A 20,001-nucleotide genomic window follows, 5' to 3' on the forward strand; every position below is an offset into this window, starting at 1 on the left:
GCAACCACGCAAGACTTTCAGTGAAGAGATTGGATCACCTGCCCACATAATCTTCAACCTACAATTTGTGCTGCCTACAAGATGTGCTGGGGTAAAGTGGTACAGAAACTATGGGAGTGGCCTGTGACTGGTCCAACCTGAGACTCATGCCACAAGAGGGAACCCAGCCCTGACACTGCCTGGAGGACCAGGACCCAAAGCTGGATAGCCCAGAGACCTAGGATAGAACCAAACATGACTGAAAAAAAAATTATGAAACAATGCCTAATGATATTCTGCTATATGGATAGACTGGTAATTGTCATCAGAGAGCTTCAGCCAGCAACTGGTGGAAACATTAGGCAGAGCTCAGGGGATCCTGCAGAAGCAGGGGAGAGAAGAATTGTAGGAGCCAGAGGCGTTGACGACATTACAAGAAAATCCACAGAATCAACTATCCTGGGCTCATAGGGGCTCACAGAGACTGAACCGACACCCAAGGAGCCTGCGTGGGACTGACATAGGCCCTCTGCCCATGTTACAGTTAAAGCTTGATCTTCTTGTGGGACTCCTAACAGTGGGAGCTGGGGATGTCTCTGACACTTTTGCCTGCTTCTGTGACCCTTTCCCTCATACTGGGTTAACTTGTCCAGCCTTAATACAAGAGGAGGTACCTTGTCTTACTGGAACTTGATATGCCATGTTTGGTTGATATCCATAGGAGGTCTGTCCTAGTAGATGGAATTGGGGTGCAGAAGAGTGGGGAACTGGAAAGGGAGAAGGAAAAACCAGACAGACAGATAGACAGACAGACAGACAGACAGACAGACAAAAGAAAGACACTTAGAAGCTGAATATATAAGAAGGAAAACAGGAAATGCTGGGAAAGTTTATTCTGACACGAAATATTGCCTGATTCTACTTTCTGGTTCCTTGCCTTGTGATTCATATTCAATTTCAAAGACCCTCAGATAGTAAAAGGCTTTATTTGTATTACATTCAGAAAGTGAAGAAGCTGTAGGGTTTTCACTTAGTCAGCCATCTGCATGCACAAAGTCTGCCTAAGAAAGGATGCTTTTTGGAAGTGTTTACCATATGTTCACACCATGACTTTCAAAAATAATGGGAAAAATTAAAACTCTTAGGTAATGTTACTTTTTGAAAGTGAATACTTAATTTGAAAGTGAAGTCATTAATTCTAAAAGTGTTCTTTTAATAATGTACTTCTCATAAACATAGGAGAACCCTGCCTATAAGAAGTATATCCAACCACTAATGCAAAGCTGGAGAGCCAAGCTGTGAAAAGCTAAAGGATTCTGGATCAAGAAGCACCATGGCTTTATTATGGCACATATGCATATAAAGAATTTAGAGCACAGGGTGGAGTGCTGCTTGTTCAAATCAGTGAGTAAACTAGTCCATGAATGGATGTTCATCACATTAGTCTACTATTGAGTATGTTTGAAACTTCCCCTTGTCTGTTTGTACCATGTATTTGGCTAAATGCTAGAATTTTGCTTTAAATATAGCAAAAGCTAATAAACTTGTTACTACTTGTGTTATTTTTCTAGGGGGATGCTGGGACTAAAAGGTTTAAAGGCGTCAACAGGCATTCTACCACTGAGCTAACCTGTGGCCACACTTACCTTTAGCTTCCCCTAAGGCTTTACACGAACACACAGGAAGCCCTTTAAAAGTGTGTGCTATAATCTAAATCAAATATAGATGCTCAGAATGCAACATACCATTTTTTTTTCAAGTCAACTCTTCTGCATTAAAAATTAAGATTTCATAAATAGACAGAATTATCTCAAAATACTCAAATACAACCAAGCTACATTCTTCATTTCGTTTTCAATTTCACAACATAGAGCAGTTCTGACATGGCCTGCAGCTAACCTAACATGAACAGGGCCCTGGTCAACCCCTAGGACTAAGGGAAAAAACAAACAACAAAACCTGAAAACCCTGTTGCTTGCTTTTGTTCATATAAGCAATCATTTACCTGCTAATACTTGGTAAGCCAAAGAAAATTTACCAAAAGCAAACTTCCCTTTTGAGAAAAAGGGGACACAGAAGAGAACTACAAGCTTTCCTTTTTCACAAACTTGGAGCTAATATTACTCCTAGTTCCACAACTTTAAAAAAAATGTGTGTGTGTGTGTATGTGTGTGTGTTGTATGCATGCTCAAGCACATGCCTAAGTGGAAGTCAGAGGTGTCATAACTAGCTGGAGTTGTGGTTACAAGTGGTTATAAGCATTAATATTGGTCCCAGGAGCCAAATTCCAGTCCTATGCAAGAGCACCAAGAGCCAAGCCCTCCAGCCCCCTCTACAACAGTTCCAAACCCAAACCATCTTTCTTCATGATGATTTTAGCTGGCTCCACAGCACATGACTAACTGGGGTCTTTATTTAGGAAACCCTTTATTAGTTTACAATTGGAGCATATATTCCAAACAGTAACCTCTTCTCACCCGTTCATCAATACACCAAAGCTATAGCAACCTGCTAATAACATTAAGGTATCTTAGTTTGAAGATGAGGTAGTTTTGAGTTTTTGTGGTGATTTTGGTATGAGGTAGGGAGGGGATAATTTATCAAATCTTAAATTTTCAAAGAGACAATCTTGGAACAGTCGCACAGAGAAGAAGAAAAAGGTGTCTTGTCTTCCCTAGAGCCAAAACCACAGAGGTCTACGATTCCCCTAAAACAGGGAAGTCGCCACACAATGCATACTTTCAACAAAGAATATAATTTTCCTCTTACACAGCAATAAATACAACCCTTGATATTCATATTCCATTTTTTATTAGAGTTTTCTTTCCTGGTAGACAGTACCCTTAAGAATGAAACTGTACCAGGCATAAGGTTTCTACCACAGAGACATTTCGTACTGAGAATCCAATATAAATATTTCTAGTCAGACATTTCCATGGCTACAGATATTTGGTTGCTTGATTTATATGCATAGAAAGAAACAGTTGTTAAAACTGTAGAAAGCAGTCCTTAACAAGTACCTTGAGATGACCGGCCAGTCTTCCTTTACTACTACCACTGCCTACTGGTCTGGAAACTAGGTCACCCTACATGATAGTCTGATCTTTCTCAAAGACATCATAAATACCTTCTTTAATCTTTTATTCCTGTATTTTTAGCCTTCCAGTCGAGTCAGGGACCATGTTATCAGAAATCATTTTAGCACTGTTAAGGGTTGATTATATACCATAATGATTTTCAGATCTCTTTTTATAAAAAAGGTTTCTAGAGACTCTGAACAGGCACATGCATACTTGGGAACAAACAGGGAGGAGACTGCTCACACATGAAACTTCCTTCTGGTCCTCAATTCCATCAAATAAATACAAATACTGAAGAAAAAAAAAGAGGGCCCACACTAAAAACAAGAACAGTCTCTTCCATATCCCAAAACGTGAGCTTGCCGGAAGTTCTCTGAGGGCTAACCATAAGTCAGTCATCCGTTTTGCGGGCCAGTCTACAGAAAGTCCAGTTGTGCTCTACTGTGTTCTCATTGGCCCGCTCACTCATGTGATGCACCCGAGTATTGCGGATCGTGAAGCCTTGCTTTGTGATATATTCCATCAGGTGGACCCGGAGGGAAACTTCCTGGTGGTAATCACATGGTCCAAAGGTGAAGGAGACCTGGCAGTCTCTGGTGTCCATCATGTGCTTATTCCACTTGGTAAAATAGTTTGAGATGCCTTCTAGTAAGGAATGGACCTTGGTGGTGATGGTTAATTGTGTTATGATGACAGCCACAGGATTGGAATATTTAGAAAGCTTCCGAGTACTAGACAGCTCTACAACTTCTTCAAAAGTATCCATAGGATACAAAGGCTTAGGGTCATTGAGACACTGAATCAAGGGTTCAATCTGGTAGAAATCAGCCTCTTTCCGAAGCAGATCAAACTCCTTAAAGTCCAGGGGGAGTGTCAATTCTGAAGTCCGTAAGAAGTTGAGGACATATCGGAAAAGTGGTCCATCTCGATCAATGAAGTAATTGCCTTGAGGGTCTCGGGCTGTGGGGAAGTCACCCCCAAACATAGCTCCAAGCATAGAATCCGGGTAGCGCGTCAGCGTGGTAAGAGACGTCGTATACAAGTGTCCGCCTACATTTAATGTGACTGGGTCAGTCATCTGCAATTTTTAAAAATCTAATTAATTACCTGAAACTTTAAAATCTTAACAAATTAAGAAAATCAATACTAACAAGCAAAACACAAACCTTTTCAAACTAATATATCTGGTAGCACTAGGGGACAAATGGCTTTACTTGCAATTATAAAACCCACCCAGGAGAAGGGCTTCAAAGTTTGCTTTCAAACAGAATAAATCTAATCCTTCAAATGTTTACAACAAGCCTGCCAGGTGTGACCTTTAGTGTCATACAGGGAAGACCAGAATCTGAGGAGCTTTTTGGGTCACATCTGCCTGCTTCTACTTCCCCAGTGCTGAGATTAAAGGTGTGAGATTAAAGATTAAAAACCTTCAGTTTTTTTAAATTTATCATAAGCTAGAATATAAGAATAATCTGATAATGTAACAATAATTAATTTAGAGATTCTGTTGATTTTTTTTTTCCTCAAAGGGTCACGAGATCTAATTTTTTTTTTGAGACAAAGTTTCACATAACTTAGGCTGGCCTCACACTCACTGTGTATAGCTAAGGACGGTCTAGAATTCCTGATTCTCCTGCTTCTGCCCCCCTGCTAGGACAGTGCTGAGATCACAGGTGTGCACTGTCACATCCAGCTGTGAATATGAATATATATATTCATTTATCTTAAGTGTGTGTGTTGCCTGTGTGCATGTATGTGTACCTCATTTGGGCTAAGGGTATGGCTCTAGGAACTGGGAGTTAGTGGTGGTTGTGAGCCATTGAGTAGGTGCTAAGAACCAAACCCAGGTCCCCTGCAAGAGCCTAAGTGTTCCTAACTGCTGACCCCTCTCTCTATACCAAAATGTATTTTATAAACAAAAATTTGTTTAGAATCAACCTTAGTAATTTTTTTCAGGGAAGCAACAGTTCCTTCTTTTCTGGTTGTTGTTGTGACAACATCTTACTATGTGCATAAAGCAGGCTAGAAACTCACTCTACCTCCCAGGTGCTGACATTACAGGCCTGTGCCACCATGCCCCGGGAGTAAGTTCCAAACACTAGATTAAAATACATGATTTGGTGAATCCAATAGAGCCCATCTTCTAGACCCAAACTACCACATGTCAAAGGGCTGGGAGCAGCTTTGAACTGTCACATGTGACTGTGTAGTCATTTATAACATTAATGTTGTAATCTGACAAGCTTCTCAAAATAACACACCTTCAGCTTTAGAAATCCTATTTAAGAAAATACAAGAAATGGTCTTCAGGTACTAAGAAAGCAAAATATGTCTTACCAGATAAAGAAGAAAATAGGGAGACATGGACACATGTGAGAACTGCATGTCAGAAGAAACCCTTTCTAACTATTAACCCCTTTACTACAATAAAGCGGTCTCCATGCCATTATCCATGGGCCCTTTAAGCATCACCATCCCATGAACAGAGAATTTAAAAAGCAATATACACCAAAGACCAAAACATCATGGTGTATCTGAAGGTCGTGATTACGAATAGTTACTGTGGGAGCAGGAGAGATGTCAGGAGTTAAAAGCTATTTGCTAGTACAGTGGACCTGAGCTCCATTCCAGTGGCTCGCAGCAGCTCCAGGAGATCAGACGCCCTCTTCTGGCCTCTAAGGGCACTGCGTGCACTGCTTCCCCCACTCATAATAATTGAAAAAGGTTATTTGGAGACTATGCATTGAGTCCTCCACTAAAACGTCAAGCCAAATAAAAATGCCCTTCCCCAAATACATCTGTGGAAACTAGATAAAGCTGGACAAATTCATAGTTTTCATCCTTTAAGATAAGTCTATGAATGCGCGAAGACAAAGACATCAAAATTCTTTGCCAGCCTTCAAAGTGAAGAAGCACTCACCATATAGCCCCAGTCTCCATTATCCATCTGCTCCAGCACAGTCCTCAGGAGCCCAGGAGCCAGGAAAACTCTAGAAAAAGAGAAGCAAACACATACCCGTGAAATGGAGAATAAACGCTGTTCCGCCAGATGTAGTTAGTCAAACCTCATAAAACTGTTCATATATGGCCAACTGGAACCTACAGCAGGCCAGAGCTGTGGGAAGAAAGCCATGCCATGCTCTGTGCTTACCTCAGGAGCCCACCGGGCACAAAGAACTGGCCTACACTTGGAGAGAGAGGAAGAGATCTGTTATCTGGGCTGACAAGATGGCTCAGTAGGTAAAGCCACTTGCCTGACAACCTGAGTTTGATCCCTGGGACCCTCATGGTGGAAAAGAAAACTGACTTCCACACATGTCCTCTGAGCCCCATACTCACTCCCATGCACCCACACACATGAAATAAATGTCATAAAAAATTTACAAATTTTGTCACTCCCCCAGAGATGTAATTTTTTACATTTTCAGAGAACATCGTGATAAGGTCAATGACCTTCATCACCAATTTTTGATCTTCATCAAACAGGTCATGTAAGGGAAAAGGAGGGACATTCCTGTGGATCAGCATGCCAGCTGTATAAACTAAACATCTCAGTAAAAGCACTTAAAATCACGAGCTTCAAAGTAACAGTCGTTTTCCAAGAGAAACACACCAGAATATTATTATCTTATAATATAAAAAAATCAATCAAGCTTTTAATAATGATGTATTTCTCATTGTACATAAAAACAAACAGAAACCAATTTAAACAACAAACTGTTAAAGCACAATTTGGGACAAAAAAAGAACCTTACAGAGCTGACTGAGGGTCATTCAGCCAGCACCATGGAGAGCCAGTTTTAGGCCACTGGCAAATGCCTATGTACTAATGATGCCGGCTTCAATCTGTTTTTATCTACAATTCAAGGGCATTCCAGCAGTTGCCCAGCTACTGAACTGCTTTCATTAGTTCCCTCTATCACACGTATTCCCCTAAATCAACCTGCTAAGCAAACTGCAGAGCAGATTTAAAAATCACTAGCAAAGAAGGCAAGAAACGTGGACCTGCCGGTATTCGCCCATGAAAGTCTCTAGCTTTGTATGTGGTCTTTGAAGATCCGTTTTTCCCACTTTTAGAGGAATCTGGCCCCCATTTCCAGAACAAGAACAAGCCCTGGCTACAGAAGATCACAAAGGCTCTTTCTCAAAAGGTCACTCAGGCATGTAGAGAACATTTGCATAGCACAGCAGGGGCTGAAATCAGAGCCTGCAGCAGCTATTTCTCTACCTTTACAAATTCTTCAAAGCAAACAAGCTAAAATGTAGCCCCTAGGAGAGGCAGTCAGCTGCCTTTCTCCACTCCAGGCAGCTGGCTGCAGGCAGACAGGACTGCCCGTACTATAGTGAGATAACAACAAATGTAAAGCCAGAGCTATTGGGATACTTTTTCATCCCTCTGACTTACTCCACAAACCCCATCTGATATAAATGGAAGAAATGAGCCTTACCAATGTGTCAGTTCCATTACAGATAACAACACATCAACAATGGAGGGAATTAAAGGCAATTCCCAATACTCAAAGTATTCTTTCCTAATTGCCTCAATAATCATTCAGCCAAAATTATGTAAGGTCCACTATCACAGGGCAGGGGAGCCCATGTGAAAACTAGATACACAGGAATAAGAAAGTGTAACCCTGACCCTCGTGGAGTTTTCAATCTACAAAGGAAGGCAATATGCAACAACTGAAGTCCACAACATAATTCCTACGAGCTACATAACAGGATAAACTGAAGGAGCTCTAAGAGGAAGAGACCTAAACTCCAAACAAGAAAATGGAGGGCTTTAGCACAGAGCTTGTTCAGTGAACCGCTGAAAGAAAAAGTGACCAACCTGAGAAGAGACTCTAGAATTAAGCAACAATTTAAATAGGCAGGGATAGAGCAGCCTTTCTGCTTGTAAGCATACACACACACACACACACACACACACACACACACACACACGTTTAGAGTTATAAAATAAAGAGGCAGGATAGACCACAAGACTTGCTCACAGCCCCACATCTGCAGAATATCTGAACGATAACTTGTGTTTGCAGAGTCCTAGCCTAGATTTTCACAAAAGCTCCCTCCTGAAGTAGAAATTCAAAGGAGAATCCAAAAACCAAACAGTTGAAAAGCATCAACTTCAGGCTTCCCATAACCAACTACTAACCCTATCCACCTAGCACTTTATTTACAATTTAACAAAAACTTGGGCTAGTCATAATGAGCCTGTAAAAATTCCTACCACTAAATAAAAATGGCAGTAACCTATTCATTAGCGCAAATAATGGCTGCTGTTCCATCTTCAGCGACAGAAAGAATTCTAGTTCATGAGCATTCAAATGACTAATAAAGAATGGAAGCCCAAAACACACACACACACACACACACACACACACAATCAAACAGCTCTTATGCCAGTACTAACCTTTCATGTTTGTCTTCATGCCTAAATCAAAACATGATAACTACTTATGCAATCATCAAAACAAACAATCAAAAAATCTGATATTTCTGTATCTCTTCTACAGCAAAAGCCACGGTCTGACTAAAAACATATAACAAACCTCAAGCTTAATAATTTAGGAAAGTAGTCATTTGAATGTGTATATGTATATAATTTTTATTTATTTATTGTATGGGTTGGAGGCTGGGGATGGGTATGTAGTGATGTACACCTTTGCTAGGAAGCTAGCCCTATGATCTAAGCCCAGGTTTGTTTGTTTCTTTTCTCTTTCTTCCTCCTCTTCCTCCTCTTCCTCCTCTTCCTCCTCTTCCTCCTCTTCCTCCTCCTCCTCTTCCTCCTTCTCCTCCTCCTCTTCCTCCTTCTCCTTCTCCTCCTCTTCTTCCTCCTCCTCCTCCTCCTCTTCTTCTTCTTCTTCTTTTTCTTCTTGTTTTTGTTTTTTGAGACAGGGTTTCTCTGTATAGCCTTAGCTGTCCTAAGAAATACGTTCTGAAGACAAGCTAACCTCGAACTTAGAACTCAGAGATCTGTCTGCCTTTGCCTACTGGAGTGCTGGAATTAAAGGCATGTGCCACTACCACCTGGTCAAGCCCAGGTTCCTTAAAAAGCACTTCAAGGCCTTATAGGTATATGTAAAATACATCAAAATAAAAATACTAGTCACTTCCAATATAGGCTAGCAAAATCTATTTTAAAAAATTATACTAAATTGATCACTAATAAAGTCAAAATGGAGGGAACAGTCTTGATTCATTTAAAATTGATATATGCTCCTTCCTTACAACCCAGAAGAAAGAATTTCCAGACTAGCTTCACAGTATGGTTCTCCTAGAGTACTAACAATTCATTTCCTTTTCATGTTCTCTCCTGCCCAGCACAACCTCCAGCGGAGGGCTTAACAAGACGTTTAAATAACCACAAGCTGGTGACAGAAGGCCTTCAAGTGGGCATCAAACAGGCAGATTTTACTTGAGAGAAAGGTAAAGAAACATGTAATGTTTCATAAAATCTGTGAGACATTCCTCTTAAATTTCCTTTAAAGGTGTTTCCCTCCAAGTGACTTTCCCTTACTAAAGATCTTTCTTAGAGCCGTGACTACAACAATGACTATCAAGTTCAAAGAAAGGCTTTCTGACTTTGTAACATCAGTTTACCTGAAAAAAACTGATCTTCGATTCAAATAAAATTATGATCCTAAAGACTACCATGCTTGCACTTCGAAGGTCATTTGTAACTGATGTATAAACTCTGACAGTATGTTAGCAGGCAGTTAAGAAAAACCTATCCTGAAGAATTTCTAGAAGCCTAAAAAGAAGTTATTAATTTACTGACCTATCGAATCTGAAGAATGCACGATACAGCAAGTAAGTTAACAACTTAACCCGTGAGAACCTCTCTAACCACAGCAAAGCTGCACTAGGGGTTATGATAAGACAGCACAAATATTCTAGACTCACTTCTGCTATTTACTGACCAAGAAGCTCAGGAGCACAATTCCTCCCATGTTAACAGTCTATGTGCTGCAATGTTAACCTTCAGATTTGAAGACGTAACGATACAACTGTGGTCACTTCCTTCCCAGGGTTTCTGGGTAGCCCTTCCAAGTGCTTTTCTACTGAAACCTTTGTGCCTGGTATCCCAAAATGAAGACTTGGTAAATTTTCTCTCTCCACCTATACTTACCTTCCAAGTTGCCTTTGTACTGAGTTTCTCTGTTCTTGGAAACGTGGGAGTTTGAAAGTGAAATACTTTTTATAGTAATTGGTTCAGTGGCATCTCCAGGCGTCTCCTGAGTTAATATCCACATACAGGCCAGCACAAGTAGCCAAGCGCACAAGGATAATGGGATTATAAAGCTAAATTACCGCTAACTAAACCCCTCTCTCAACCACGTGGGCTAGAAGAAAAGAGACGTAGGCAAAAAGGAGAAAGTCTTACAAGAAATCATGAATCTTCTAATAGCATCAAACCAGACTAATATATACTAATATATACTCTCCAGCTATAGTGCTATCAGTCAAAAATCATAAAATTCTACTTCCCCTCAGTTTCCACTAAAATGAGGTATTATGACCTTCCCCAAAGTAACCACACCATTTAAGCACAATAGAGGTAAAACTGGCTGACAGGGCAGTGAGGAGTGGAGCTCTGGAGTCATGTGCAGCAGGCCAGCAAAGAAGAACTATGAGAACCTGAGTATATCGCTCTTTCCTACCGGCAGCACCAAAAATAAATAAATAAATAAATAAATAAATAAATAAATAAATAAATAAATAAGTAGCTAAGTCAGACACAGTGGGCAAACATGAAGGTGAAGGCCGGTCTGTGCTCCCAATTCATCCCAGCCTTCCTTTTCCCGGAGTTCCCTCAGCAGTTGTGGTAAGAAAAACTAAAGGTAAAATGATGTCCAGCGCTCACAGAGACAAACAGACACGTGAGCTCTCGGAACTTCTAGAAAGCATGACTCAGGGTTGTCTCCAAGATAAAGCAGAACACACACATATGTGTCCCGTTTAAAATAGACCCCAACTCTTAAAATACAAGATACAACGATGGATTCATAGGCGCGACCATAAGACTGCTTTCCATGCTATTGTTTCAGCTACAATATCCTTTAAGAAAATTCGAAATACAAAACTTACTATGGTACTATGGTTATCTTTCTACATAGGGCATTACAAAAAAAAAAAAAAAAAAAAAACCACCTAAGAATCCGTGTGGAGGCCCCTGGTTTTCATCCAAAGGGGGATTCTTCCACCCTACCTACCTGCCTACTTAGACCTTTACTCTTTTGAAAACACTTCTGGATTTAGGCCTGTGCTACCCCAACATCATTCCCATACTAGAATATTTACAACAGCGAAAAAGATGAGCCTGCCAAGGGGACTACATTGGAGACAGTTGCTTAGGCTATCCCAAACATTCTTAGTCAAACCAGGTCACCCCGGTCTATTGGTCAACATCACGAAATCCTGCAACCAGGTTTATCAACTTGCCGTGTGAACTGGTGTACAGAACAGAAACATGACAACTTCAGCAGAATATCCAAACAGGATCTCAGTCACGTTTCGTTTCCCCGTCCCACCCCCAGACACGGCCTCCGCTGCCATCGCCCAGCAGGTGCTGCAGGGGCTCCCCACGACCTCGCCAAAGATCACCTCTGACACCCAGCACTAAACGCCAGTGACAACCCGAAATCCCAGTAAAAAGCTACAATTTGTGCAGAAAACCAAAAAAGCAGGGCTGTAAACTAGGGCAGTGGAGGCTAATAAGCACCACTCCCCAAAAAACAACCCTTTGCCCCGCAGAGCCCGCCGGTCTCCACTCCGCGGTCGCCCGCAAGCCAAGCCCGGCCGGCCACGCGCACAGAGCCCCGAACCCGAGCCGGAGCCCAAAGCCCGCTGCGGCCGCGCGTCCCCGATTTCCCCGCCCAGGCCCCGCCGCGGGCTCGTGCCAGCCCGGGGACGCGCGGCCGCCACCCGCTGTTCTCCTCAGCCCGACTTCCCGCAGCCCCGACCCCGCAGGCCCCGTTCCCGCCCCACTCACTGCGCGAGCGCGGAGGCGACCCGGCCGGGAGACGCCGGCGGCCCGAGAGCGCGAGCGCAGGGACGAGCGAGCCCGCGCCCCGCGGCGGCAGCGGCGGCGGCGGCGGCAGAGAGGACGACTGAGCCGGCGCCCGGAGTTGCGGCTCCAGCTGCCCGGCGCGGGCGGCGCCTTCTAGCAGAGTCGCGGCGCCGAGAGCGCGGACGCCCCCTATCGGCGGCGCGGGGCGAAAGCCGAGAAGCCGGACCTCCGTGGGCACTCTGGGCGCTGCCGGGTCGGCGTGGTCAGGCGGGCTCTGCAGCAGTCCCGAAGCCCCGCCTCCGGCCCGTTCCGATCCCCGCCCCGCCCAGGACTCCCGCGCGGAGCTCCGCCCAGGCCCCGCCCCTAACTCCCCTCTGCATTCAGGCTGTCCCCGCTGCCGCCAGCAATCTCTTCTCTGCTTGCCTGGGACATCGTCTCCGCAGCTGTTTCTCCTCAGCGGTTTTCACTAAGTTGATAGACCTCATCGTATGCAGGGCTTGAAGAGTACAGCAGCCACCCAGATCGAGGCAAGTTCCAAGACTCAAGAAAGCAAACAGTAGTCAAAATAAGACAAGTTCGAATCCTGTTGGGAGCAGTCCAATAACTTATTCTGCCTTGGAGAATAAGGGAAAAGGGACTCCTGCTTTCAGATGTGACGATCTGATATATATGCTTATATATATGATATATATGGCCAGAGCCGCTCCTGGCCTTATATATAAGGCAGGCTGTTCTGTAACGTAATGGCTTGGAGGGCCCACCTATCCAAGGCAGCGAAGAGCAGCCAGTTAGAAGGGCAAAGCTAACTAACAGCCTGTATTAAACCTCTGAGGAGCTTAGCCTGGATGGGACTGGCAAGGATAATGTCCTCACTTCAGGAAGGACATCAAGGCTGCAGAGCTAATTTGACTCCATGCATAGCCGAGTTCCAAGAGCCGTTTACTTCTAGCTAGCCGGATCACAATCCACTTCTACATGAGTGAAAAACCACTGGCCTTAGAAACTCACCCGGGCCGGACATGGTAAAAGTAATGCATACCCTTAATCCCAGCACTTTGAGGCAGAGGCATGCAGGTCTCTTGTGAGCTCTAGGTTAGCCTGGCCTACATAGCTGAGCTCTAGGACAGCAGAGGCTACATAATGAGACCCTTTTTCAAAAGAACAGAACAGAAACTCTGTTTACACATCTGCATGTTTGTGAAGTGGTTCTGGAATCTAGTTTTTATAAATATGATCATCATCTAATATTCTATTTTTCTCCAAAAATCAAATTGGTAGGGTTAAATAAGGAATGTGGAATACAACATAATGGGTGGCTACGTTGACATCTAAGTGAGGATACAAACTAAGTAAAAATACAGGGAAAATGCTTCTGCAAATGAGGTATACAAAATAATACATACAGTATCCTAATGTTGATTTTTTTCCTGTTTATGTTTGTTTGTTTGTTTGTTTTGAGTAGCCTGGCTGTCCTGGAACTCACTCTGTAGACCAGGCTGGCCTCAAACTCAGATATCTGACTGCCTCTGCCTCCCAAGTGCTGGGATTAGAGGTGAGCATTACCACTTCCTCACCTACCCAACCCACCCTCCCAACCCTCACTAACATTGTTTTTTTTTAAAAAAAAAAACAGTATACATAGACAAAAGTTTTTATAAATAAAACATTGAACATGGTATTCTAAAGTAATAGGATAGGATACAAGTGTCAGTAACTTCTAAATAGATTTTCTCAAAAATTATGTGTATAGATGTTTTGCTTGCAGTGTATGGAAACTGCTACCTGTGCTACCTTCAATTCCTGTGCAGCCCAGAAGATGGCGTTGCATCCCTTGGAACTAACCTTATAGATGGCATGCTTAGCTACCATGTGAGCTGAGACTAGAACCCTAGTCCTCTGGGAGATCAGCCATCTCTCCAAGCTCTACTTATTGCTTCTTAATGTTCTTCTGAATTTTATTTATTTTCTACAATATGTGGATATTGGACTTACAGTCAGAAAAATACAATGAGTATGGATGTTTGTCTTTGTGGTAGTAAAGATTGAATCCAGGACAATACAAACTAAATACTCTCTGCACTGCTAAACTATACCACTTGTCCAACAGTGTATTCTACAAAAAGAAAACATAGAAATCACTGAAGATCAACATCTCTATAACCTGGTGTCACTACAATTGAATTGCTTTTGGTTTACTGGTATCTCTGGAAAAGTTACCTCACATATGTCTCCAAATAAAGACCATTTATTTATTTATTTATTTATTTATTTATTTATTTATTTATTTTTAAGACAAGGTTATCACCAAGTAGACCAAGTCACAAGGTTATCTTCCAAGTCACAGAGATATTCTTGCTTCCTGAGTGCTGAGATCAAAGGCATACACCACCACGCTTTGGTAGATCTGATAATTCGTGTCTTAAAGGTTATATAGATATTATAAACTACATTTTTAAATTTATAGCTTAATAAAGTCACTTTAATTTTTGTATAATAACATTTTGCTCAGCAGACTTAACTCTTAGTTTTAATAAGACTAGAGGTGTGTTTAGATTTTTTTTATAAATAACCACAGAGTCCAAATATAGTGACCATTCATAGGTCCTACCTAGTCTTTATCTATTTTTTTCCTTTTTATGTTGACTAAGTTCACCCACATTGAGCTGAATTCCACCTGTGACAACAGGCATCATTAACTGGGTCTTTTGCTCCTAACATGTCATCAGTAAATATGGTGGCAGCTATCAATTCTGACAGAGAAATCTTTATAGGGTTAGGGAGCATTTGCTTTGCTGTGAATGGATGCTAATATAATGAGTTCCAGTCTTGAGTTGTTAAACCATCCATACATTCTTGATGGTGTATTAGTTTTTCACTATGTTGCTGGATTCTGTTGGCTAATTTTGTATTTAGGATTTGGGCTTCCATTGTTATGAAAGAGATGGGCCTATTTTCTATATTATTCTATATTTGTGTGGTTTGAGAGTTTAAATTAAGACACGGTTATGTGCAGCAGAGTATCTTCTCTACAACTGGGGTTCTCTGTAGTCCTGTTCTTCCATAAACTGTCCAGAGCTCCTGGTTTAGGAGACTGAGGATGGAAAGACTACACTAGAAACTGTTTTATTCTGGTCAGTTTCAAGTTTGTCAGCCTGTGGGAGAACTATCTTCAGGCTGGCAAATCCTGACCCACACACCCACACTGCACTCGGTGATTCCTGGGCCTCTGTTTTCCTGGTAGCCTCTAGTTATCAAGGTACGTATGGTGAAGAGAGTCTGGATGGTCTTGTTTGCCCTACAGCTGGGTAGCCTGGGAGCGTTTGTTACTATGGCAACTACAAACACTATAGGAGGGAATCCAGACCAACAGGCTGTGGAGAAGGCAAAGTGGTAAAGAAAGCCACAGCTAATGAACTTGAATGTAGAATTCAGTCTGCCATTCTGAGTCTTGCCCCACTGATGGCTGGTGGACCTCACCTCCCATGTGTCAGAGGATGTTATGTCTTCAACTGTGTTCCCAGGATCCCTCCTCTACTGCTCTGGATTTGTGTGCCTTACACTGTCCTTTCTAACTAAGGTGGCTAACGGATTCTCTCTTCTGGCCAGAACTCCCAGGGTCCATTCCTGTATGTAGCCCTTTGGCCTCTCTGGATTGGGCTCTTGCACGGTGCCTCTGCCTCTGCTCTCCAGATAAACAGCCTCAGGACTCGACCTGACGCTGACCAGCAGATCTCTCCTTTGACCTCGTGTCCCCTCCCTTTATTCTTTTGCTATACATCTAGCTCCTATACTGTTAGTTCTCTCTCGCCTGCTGACAAATCATCTCAAAAGACAGGGATTTACAGCACCTGTTCATTACTTATAGTTTCTGGGTCAAGAGCTGGCAGTTCAACTGTCACCATGGTAAACGGTCATCTGAAAGACTACAAAATCTACCCCCTTATTCATGTGACTTTTATCACAAAGCATCAGTTCCTCGTCACATGAGCCTCTCCTGACAAATGTCATTAACTTAACCTCAAAAGTGGCATCCCCATGTGGCATAGTCTCACAAACCAATCGTTGTACAGCATAAGGGGTGTGACCAGCAGGAAGCAAAGGTCATTAGGGCTTGCTCTGCAGGCTGCCATGACTGCTCTAAGGATTTGTCTCACCTTCCTACCATACAGATGAGGGGTAAGAACATCATGAAAGCCATTGGGGCTCAGTATGTGAAGGGAGCTTTATATCCATCTCTGCTTAGCTGGTTTTTCCTCTCCCACACCCTACCATTTGCCAGACCACCCCCAGCTTCATCCTTGATAACTGCAAACCAAACCAGACTCTCCCACCATCTTCCAACCTCCTCAGCCCCCACTCAGCTCAGCAAATGGCACCACTGTCCTGCCATCTGCCCAAACCAGCAGCTTTGAGTCATGCCTGCTCCTCCCTCCCCCTCACTTCCCAGTGCCAGGAAGCACAGGCCTGCCAAGTCTCCCCCTAAGCATAGCCAGGATCCATCTCTCCTCATCTCTCCTCCTCCCTCTTCCCATGCACCGCTGATTGTGCCAGGCCATGCCACCAATGATTCCATTATGGACATCTGCAGAAGCACTCTCTCTGGTCTCCTTCATTTTTCTTGCCTCACACCTCCTCTGTCCTTTTCTCTTTGGTGTGAGGCACCTACACAAAGCTGCCTGTGTCACCCTGCCCGCTTTACACTCCTGCAGTGCTTCCCCAGACCTAGCCCCCTCTGATGGAATCTGGTCCCATTCACCCATCCAGCCTCATCCTCCCCATCCTTTCTTTTGGTTGGGCCCTTGCCTCTCTCACAGTTCAGTTGCTAAGACCTACAGCCCATGTGTCTGTGTCAGGGACATCATGGACAAATCTGCTGTCTCCTTTGTCCAGAACACAGTGTCCCAGCCCTTGAACTTCTGTTTATGTCTTCTCCCTTCATCATGTGGTCACTTGCTGACCTCCCCCAAGAGTCTCAAGCTGAGCTATAAGTTACTGCACGGGAGGGACCTGCCTTCCGTCTTTATGCCCCTCCTTGTCAGTTGGACTGTCAACTCCAGAAAGACAAAAACTGCATCTGTGTGATTTAGCACCATACAAAAAGAATAAGACACACAAGTGCCCAGTACTTAGCACATACCCAACAGCACATGACAATTTGGGACATTCTCTGCCTTGCTGTTTTTTCTCAGGTGCCTCACACTCTAGCAGAGGAGACAGTGTTGATTTCATTAGATGAGTCCTGGGACGACCCCCCTAGCACGACCACCACCACCACTACCACCTACCAGCACTTCCAGGTCTACCCTTCCCTTCCCTTCCCTTTGTTCATTCGGCTAACTCCTATTCATTCATCAATAATGTGGCCTGCTAGATTTAGCAAATGAAGACAGGACACTCAGTTCAATTTGGAGTTGAGCTAAACAACCTTTTTAATATAGGTATGCCCAAGCACTGTGCTAAATACATCTTGTTTTTTGGCTGGCAGCCACATCAGGAATCAGCATCACTGCAAAACCTGGCAGCTTGGCTAACAATGGTGATAGAGATGAAGGAGAAGAAGAAAAAATGGCTCCCCTGCTCACCCTCTACCCCCACCCCAGGCTCCCAGACTAACCCCCAGCATGACCCTTCAAGCACACACTGTGCCTGTGTGTTGACATCATCTGTTGCCAGTGAGGTCTGATAACCTGGATTCGGCCTTAATCTTCATTAGGAGCCTCTTTCATAAAGAGCAACAAAGGAAAAGAAGCAAAGAACCCGCTATAAAGCCCACAAGCCAGTCAAGCAGAGTGTTCTGGATGGCTGCTTGCAGGGGACTGCGCTCCCCTGTTAGCCTTGTATCTGTCTCTCAGTCCCACCACCCTCCACCTCAGAGCATCAATGTCCCTGTGAGGCCGAAATGACACAAAAAGAACCTGTCCAGGTCCCTTCCATTTTCCAAGTCAGTCACGTGAGCATGAGAATTGCAGGCTCCGTTGGGAACAAGGCCTTGAAGACAGCAATGTGGGGAGGCTTTCCCAGAGGTAAGCCTGTAGGGCCAAGCTGCTATGGAAATCCAGCAGAGTAGCCAGATGGCTCAAGCCACACTCTCACAGTGACTCACAGTACCTCCCACAGCCCCTCAGAACTGAAGGCTCCCTTGGGACCCCAGGAAGGAGAAGCCCCACTAAGGCAGCTGTGCATGAATTCTCTGGACTCAAGATTTGGCTAAGTAGCTTCTGTCTACCCATCAGCCAAGCAGGAAAATCAACAGCTCATTCTCTGTCTCTCTTTTCCTCTCTCCTTCTCTCCCTAACTCTTCGCTCTCTCCCCTTCCCTTCCCTATCCTCCGCTCCTCTTTCTCTCCTCCCTCCTCCTTTCCTCACCCCCTCCCTCCCTGCCCTCTTCTTCCTCCCCAACTCTTCCCTTCCCTCCTCCTCCCTCTCCCTGCTTCCTCCCTAACTATCTCTCTCTCTCTCTCTTCCTCTCTCTCTCTCTCTCTCTCTCTCTCTTGCTCTCTCTCGCTCTCTCTCTCTCCCTCCTCCTCTCTCTCTCCCTCACCCACCCCTTTTTCCCAGTCTCTTTGTTCCTGGTGTTACGGTTTCAATAACTAAGGTTGGTAAGTGTCCTCTAGCTGTTCAAACTCAGAAATAAATTCCCAAGCAAACCCTTCTCCTTCTCTGTGGCTGGTTGCTGGTCCCAGGCTCTTTCTACATTTGTCACCACCAGCAGGACAGCCTTCTGGCAGAAGGAACGCCATAGGCAGTGGTTTCCAACCCCTTTCCCACTTCCAGCCATGGAGCCACTTAGGTGAGTTGACAAGAGTGTGTTTCCTTTTTATAAGATTTCTAATTACCTGCTGTTCCCTGCTTTCTCTTTAATCAGCTTCCAAAACTCTGCAGGGAGCTACAGAACCAGAGAAGGGAATCTGGTTCTCAGCAGTATGAGAGCAGGGCCTGTGGGTGTCCTCGGATGTCACCATCTCCTTTACCATTATGACTTTCCATAATTATAGAGAATGGCCAGGACTCTGAAGATCCGGTTTCTGTCTTTAGCCCCGTGAGTGTTTCCACGTGTCTCGTGGTCTTGACAGGCCTTCCGTGTCACCCAGAGACTAAAGCTGCTTGGTCACAGCGTCACCAGCTGGCCTGCAGAAGGCTCGTGAGAACTCCAGATTCTGAGTCTCCTCTCAGGCTGCTCCAAAACCCACACACATGTCGGTCTCACATTTACAGCCTTGCTTTGCCTTCTTGCCCGTCCTTACCCACTGCACGACTGTTAGCTTAGCCAGAATAAGTTCATTTGCACAGTCTGCACTTGCCTGTCCTTTCCATCCCCTCTCAGGCTTTACCTATCCTGAAATTCCCCCTTCCTGCCTATGTGCTTACGACCTCCCTCAAGCAGCAAGGGCCACCCATACATGCTGGACACCTCAAATGCAAGAGTTCTATATGATACTGTCAAAACACGACTGCTGTTGTAGAATTCAGGACATAGCACCTTGGCTGAAGGAATTCATTTTGTCTTGTTTTTGAGATGAGGACTCATGTAGTTCAGCTGGCTTCAAACTCACCCTGTGATCTAGAGTGGCCTTAAAGTACAGCTCCTTCAGTCTGTACCTTCTGAGTGCTAGGGTTACAAATGTACACTAGTATACCCAGCTTTCAAGATGAAAGCATTTAAGAAAGTCAGGTACAGGAAGGGGCTCACTTGATTCCCTAAAGCAGTTGCTAAAGCCCACATAGGAGAACTGTTCTCGCTTTGCCTCTGCATCCCAAACATGAGGAATCTGAAGAGCTGACTTTGGTAGGTTCTGTCACTGTATATTCTTCTGTCCCAGCACACTTTCCAACGTGTTTATTCTTCATCAGACTTATTGTAAAACACTCATGGCTATGGAGCATGAAGACCTAAGTTTGGATCCTCACAGCCCGTGTGAAGAGCTGT

At 44.0% G+C, this 20,001-nt stretch overlaps 2 protein-coding genes across 4 annotated transcripts in view; one reads left to right on the forward strand and one right to left on the reverse strand.

The window, feature by feature from the left end:
• Window positions 1-1,529, forward strand: part of Acox2 (acyl-CoA oxidase 2) — a 30,685-nt gene extending 29,156 nt beyond the window's left edge. For both annotated transcript variants that reach the window (XM_028786049.1, XM_028786048.1), the window contains exon 15: window positions 1,219-1,529. In XM_028786049.1, coding sequence (XP_028641882.1) covers window positions 1,219-1,281 — 63 coding nt within the window. In that variant the 3' untranslated portion in view covers window positions 1,282-1,529. The remainder of the gene's footprint in view (window positions 1-1,218) is intronic.
• An 860-nt stretch (window positions 1,530-2,389) lies between these two features.
• Kctd6 (potassium channel tetramerization domain containing 6) lies at window positions 2,390-12,294 on the reverse strand. Of its 2 annotated transcripts, none has more exons than XM_028786033.1 (3): window positions 12,058-12,294; window positions 5,980-6,049; window positions 2,390-4,137 (listed from the first exon to the last, which is right to left on the reverse strand). In XM_028786033.1, exons 2-3 carry the CDS (start codon window positions 6,004-6,006, stop codon window positions 3,451-3,453), a joined length of 714 nt encoding a protein of 237 aa, XP_028641866.1. In that variant the 5' UTR covers window positions 6,007-6,049; window positions 12,058-12,294; the 3' UTR covers window positions 2,390-3,450. The 2 variants fall into 2 exon arrangements, with proteins under 2 accessions (XP_028641866.1, XP_028641867.1); XM_028786034.1 differs by lacking the exon at window positions 12,058-12,294 and adding an exon at window positions 10,195-10,227.
• Between the last annotated feature and the right edge of the window lie 7,707 nt (window positions 12,295-20,001).

This window comes from Grammomys surdaster, unplaced genomic scaffold (assembly GCF_004785775.1).
Source record: "Grammomys surdaster isolate TR1022 unplaced genomic scaffold, NIH_TR_1.0 125428, whole genome shotgun sequence".
In the NCBI taxonomy this organism is placed as follows: domain Eukaryota; kingdom Metazoa; phylum Chordata; class Mammalia; order Rodentia; family Muridae; genus Grammomys; species Grammomys surdaster.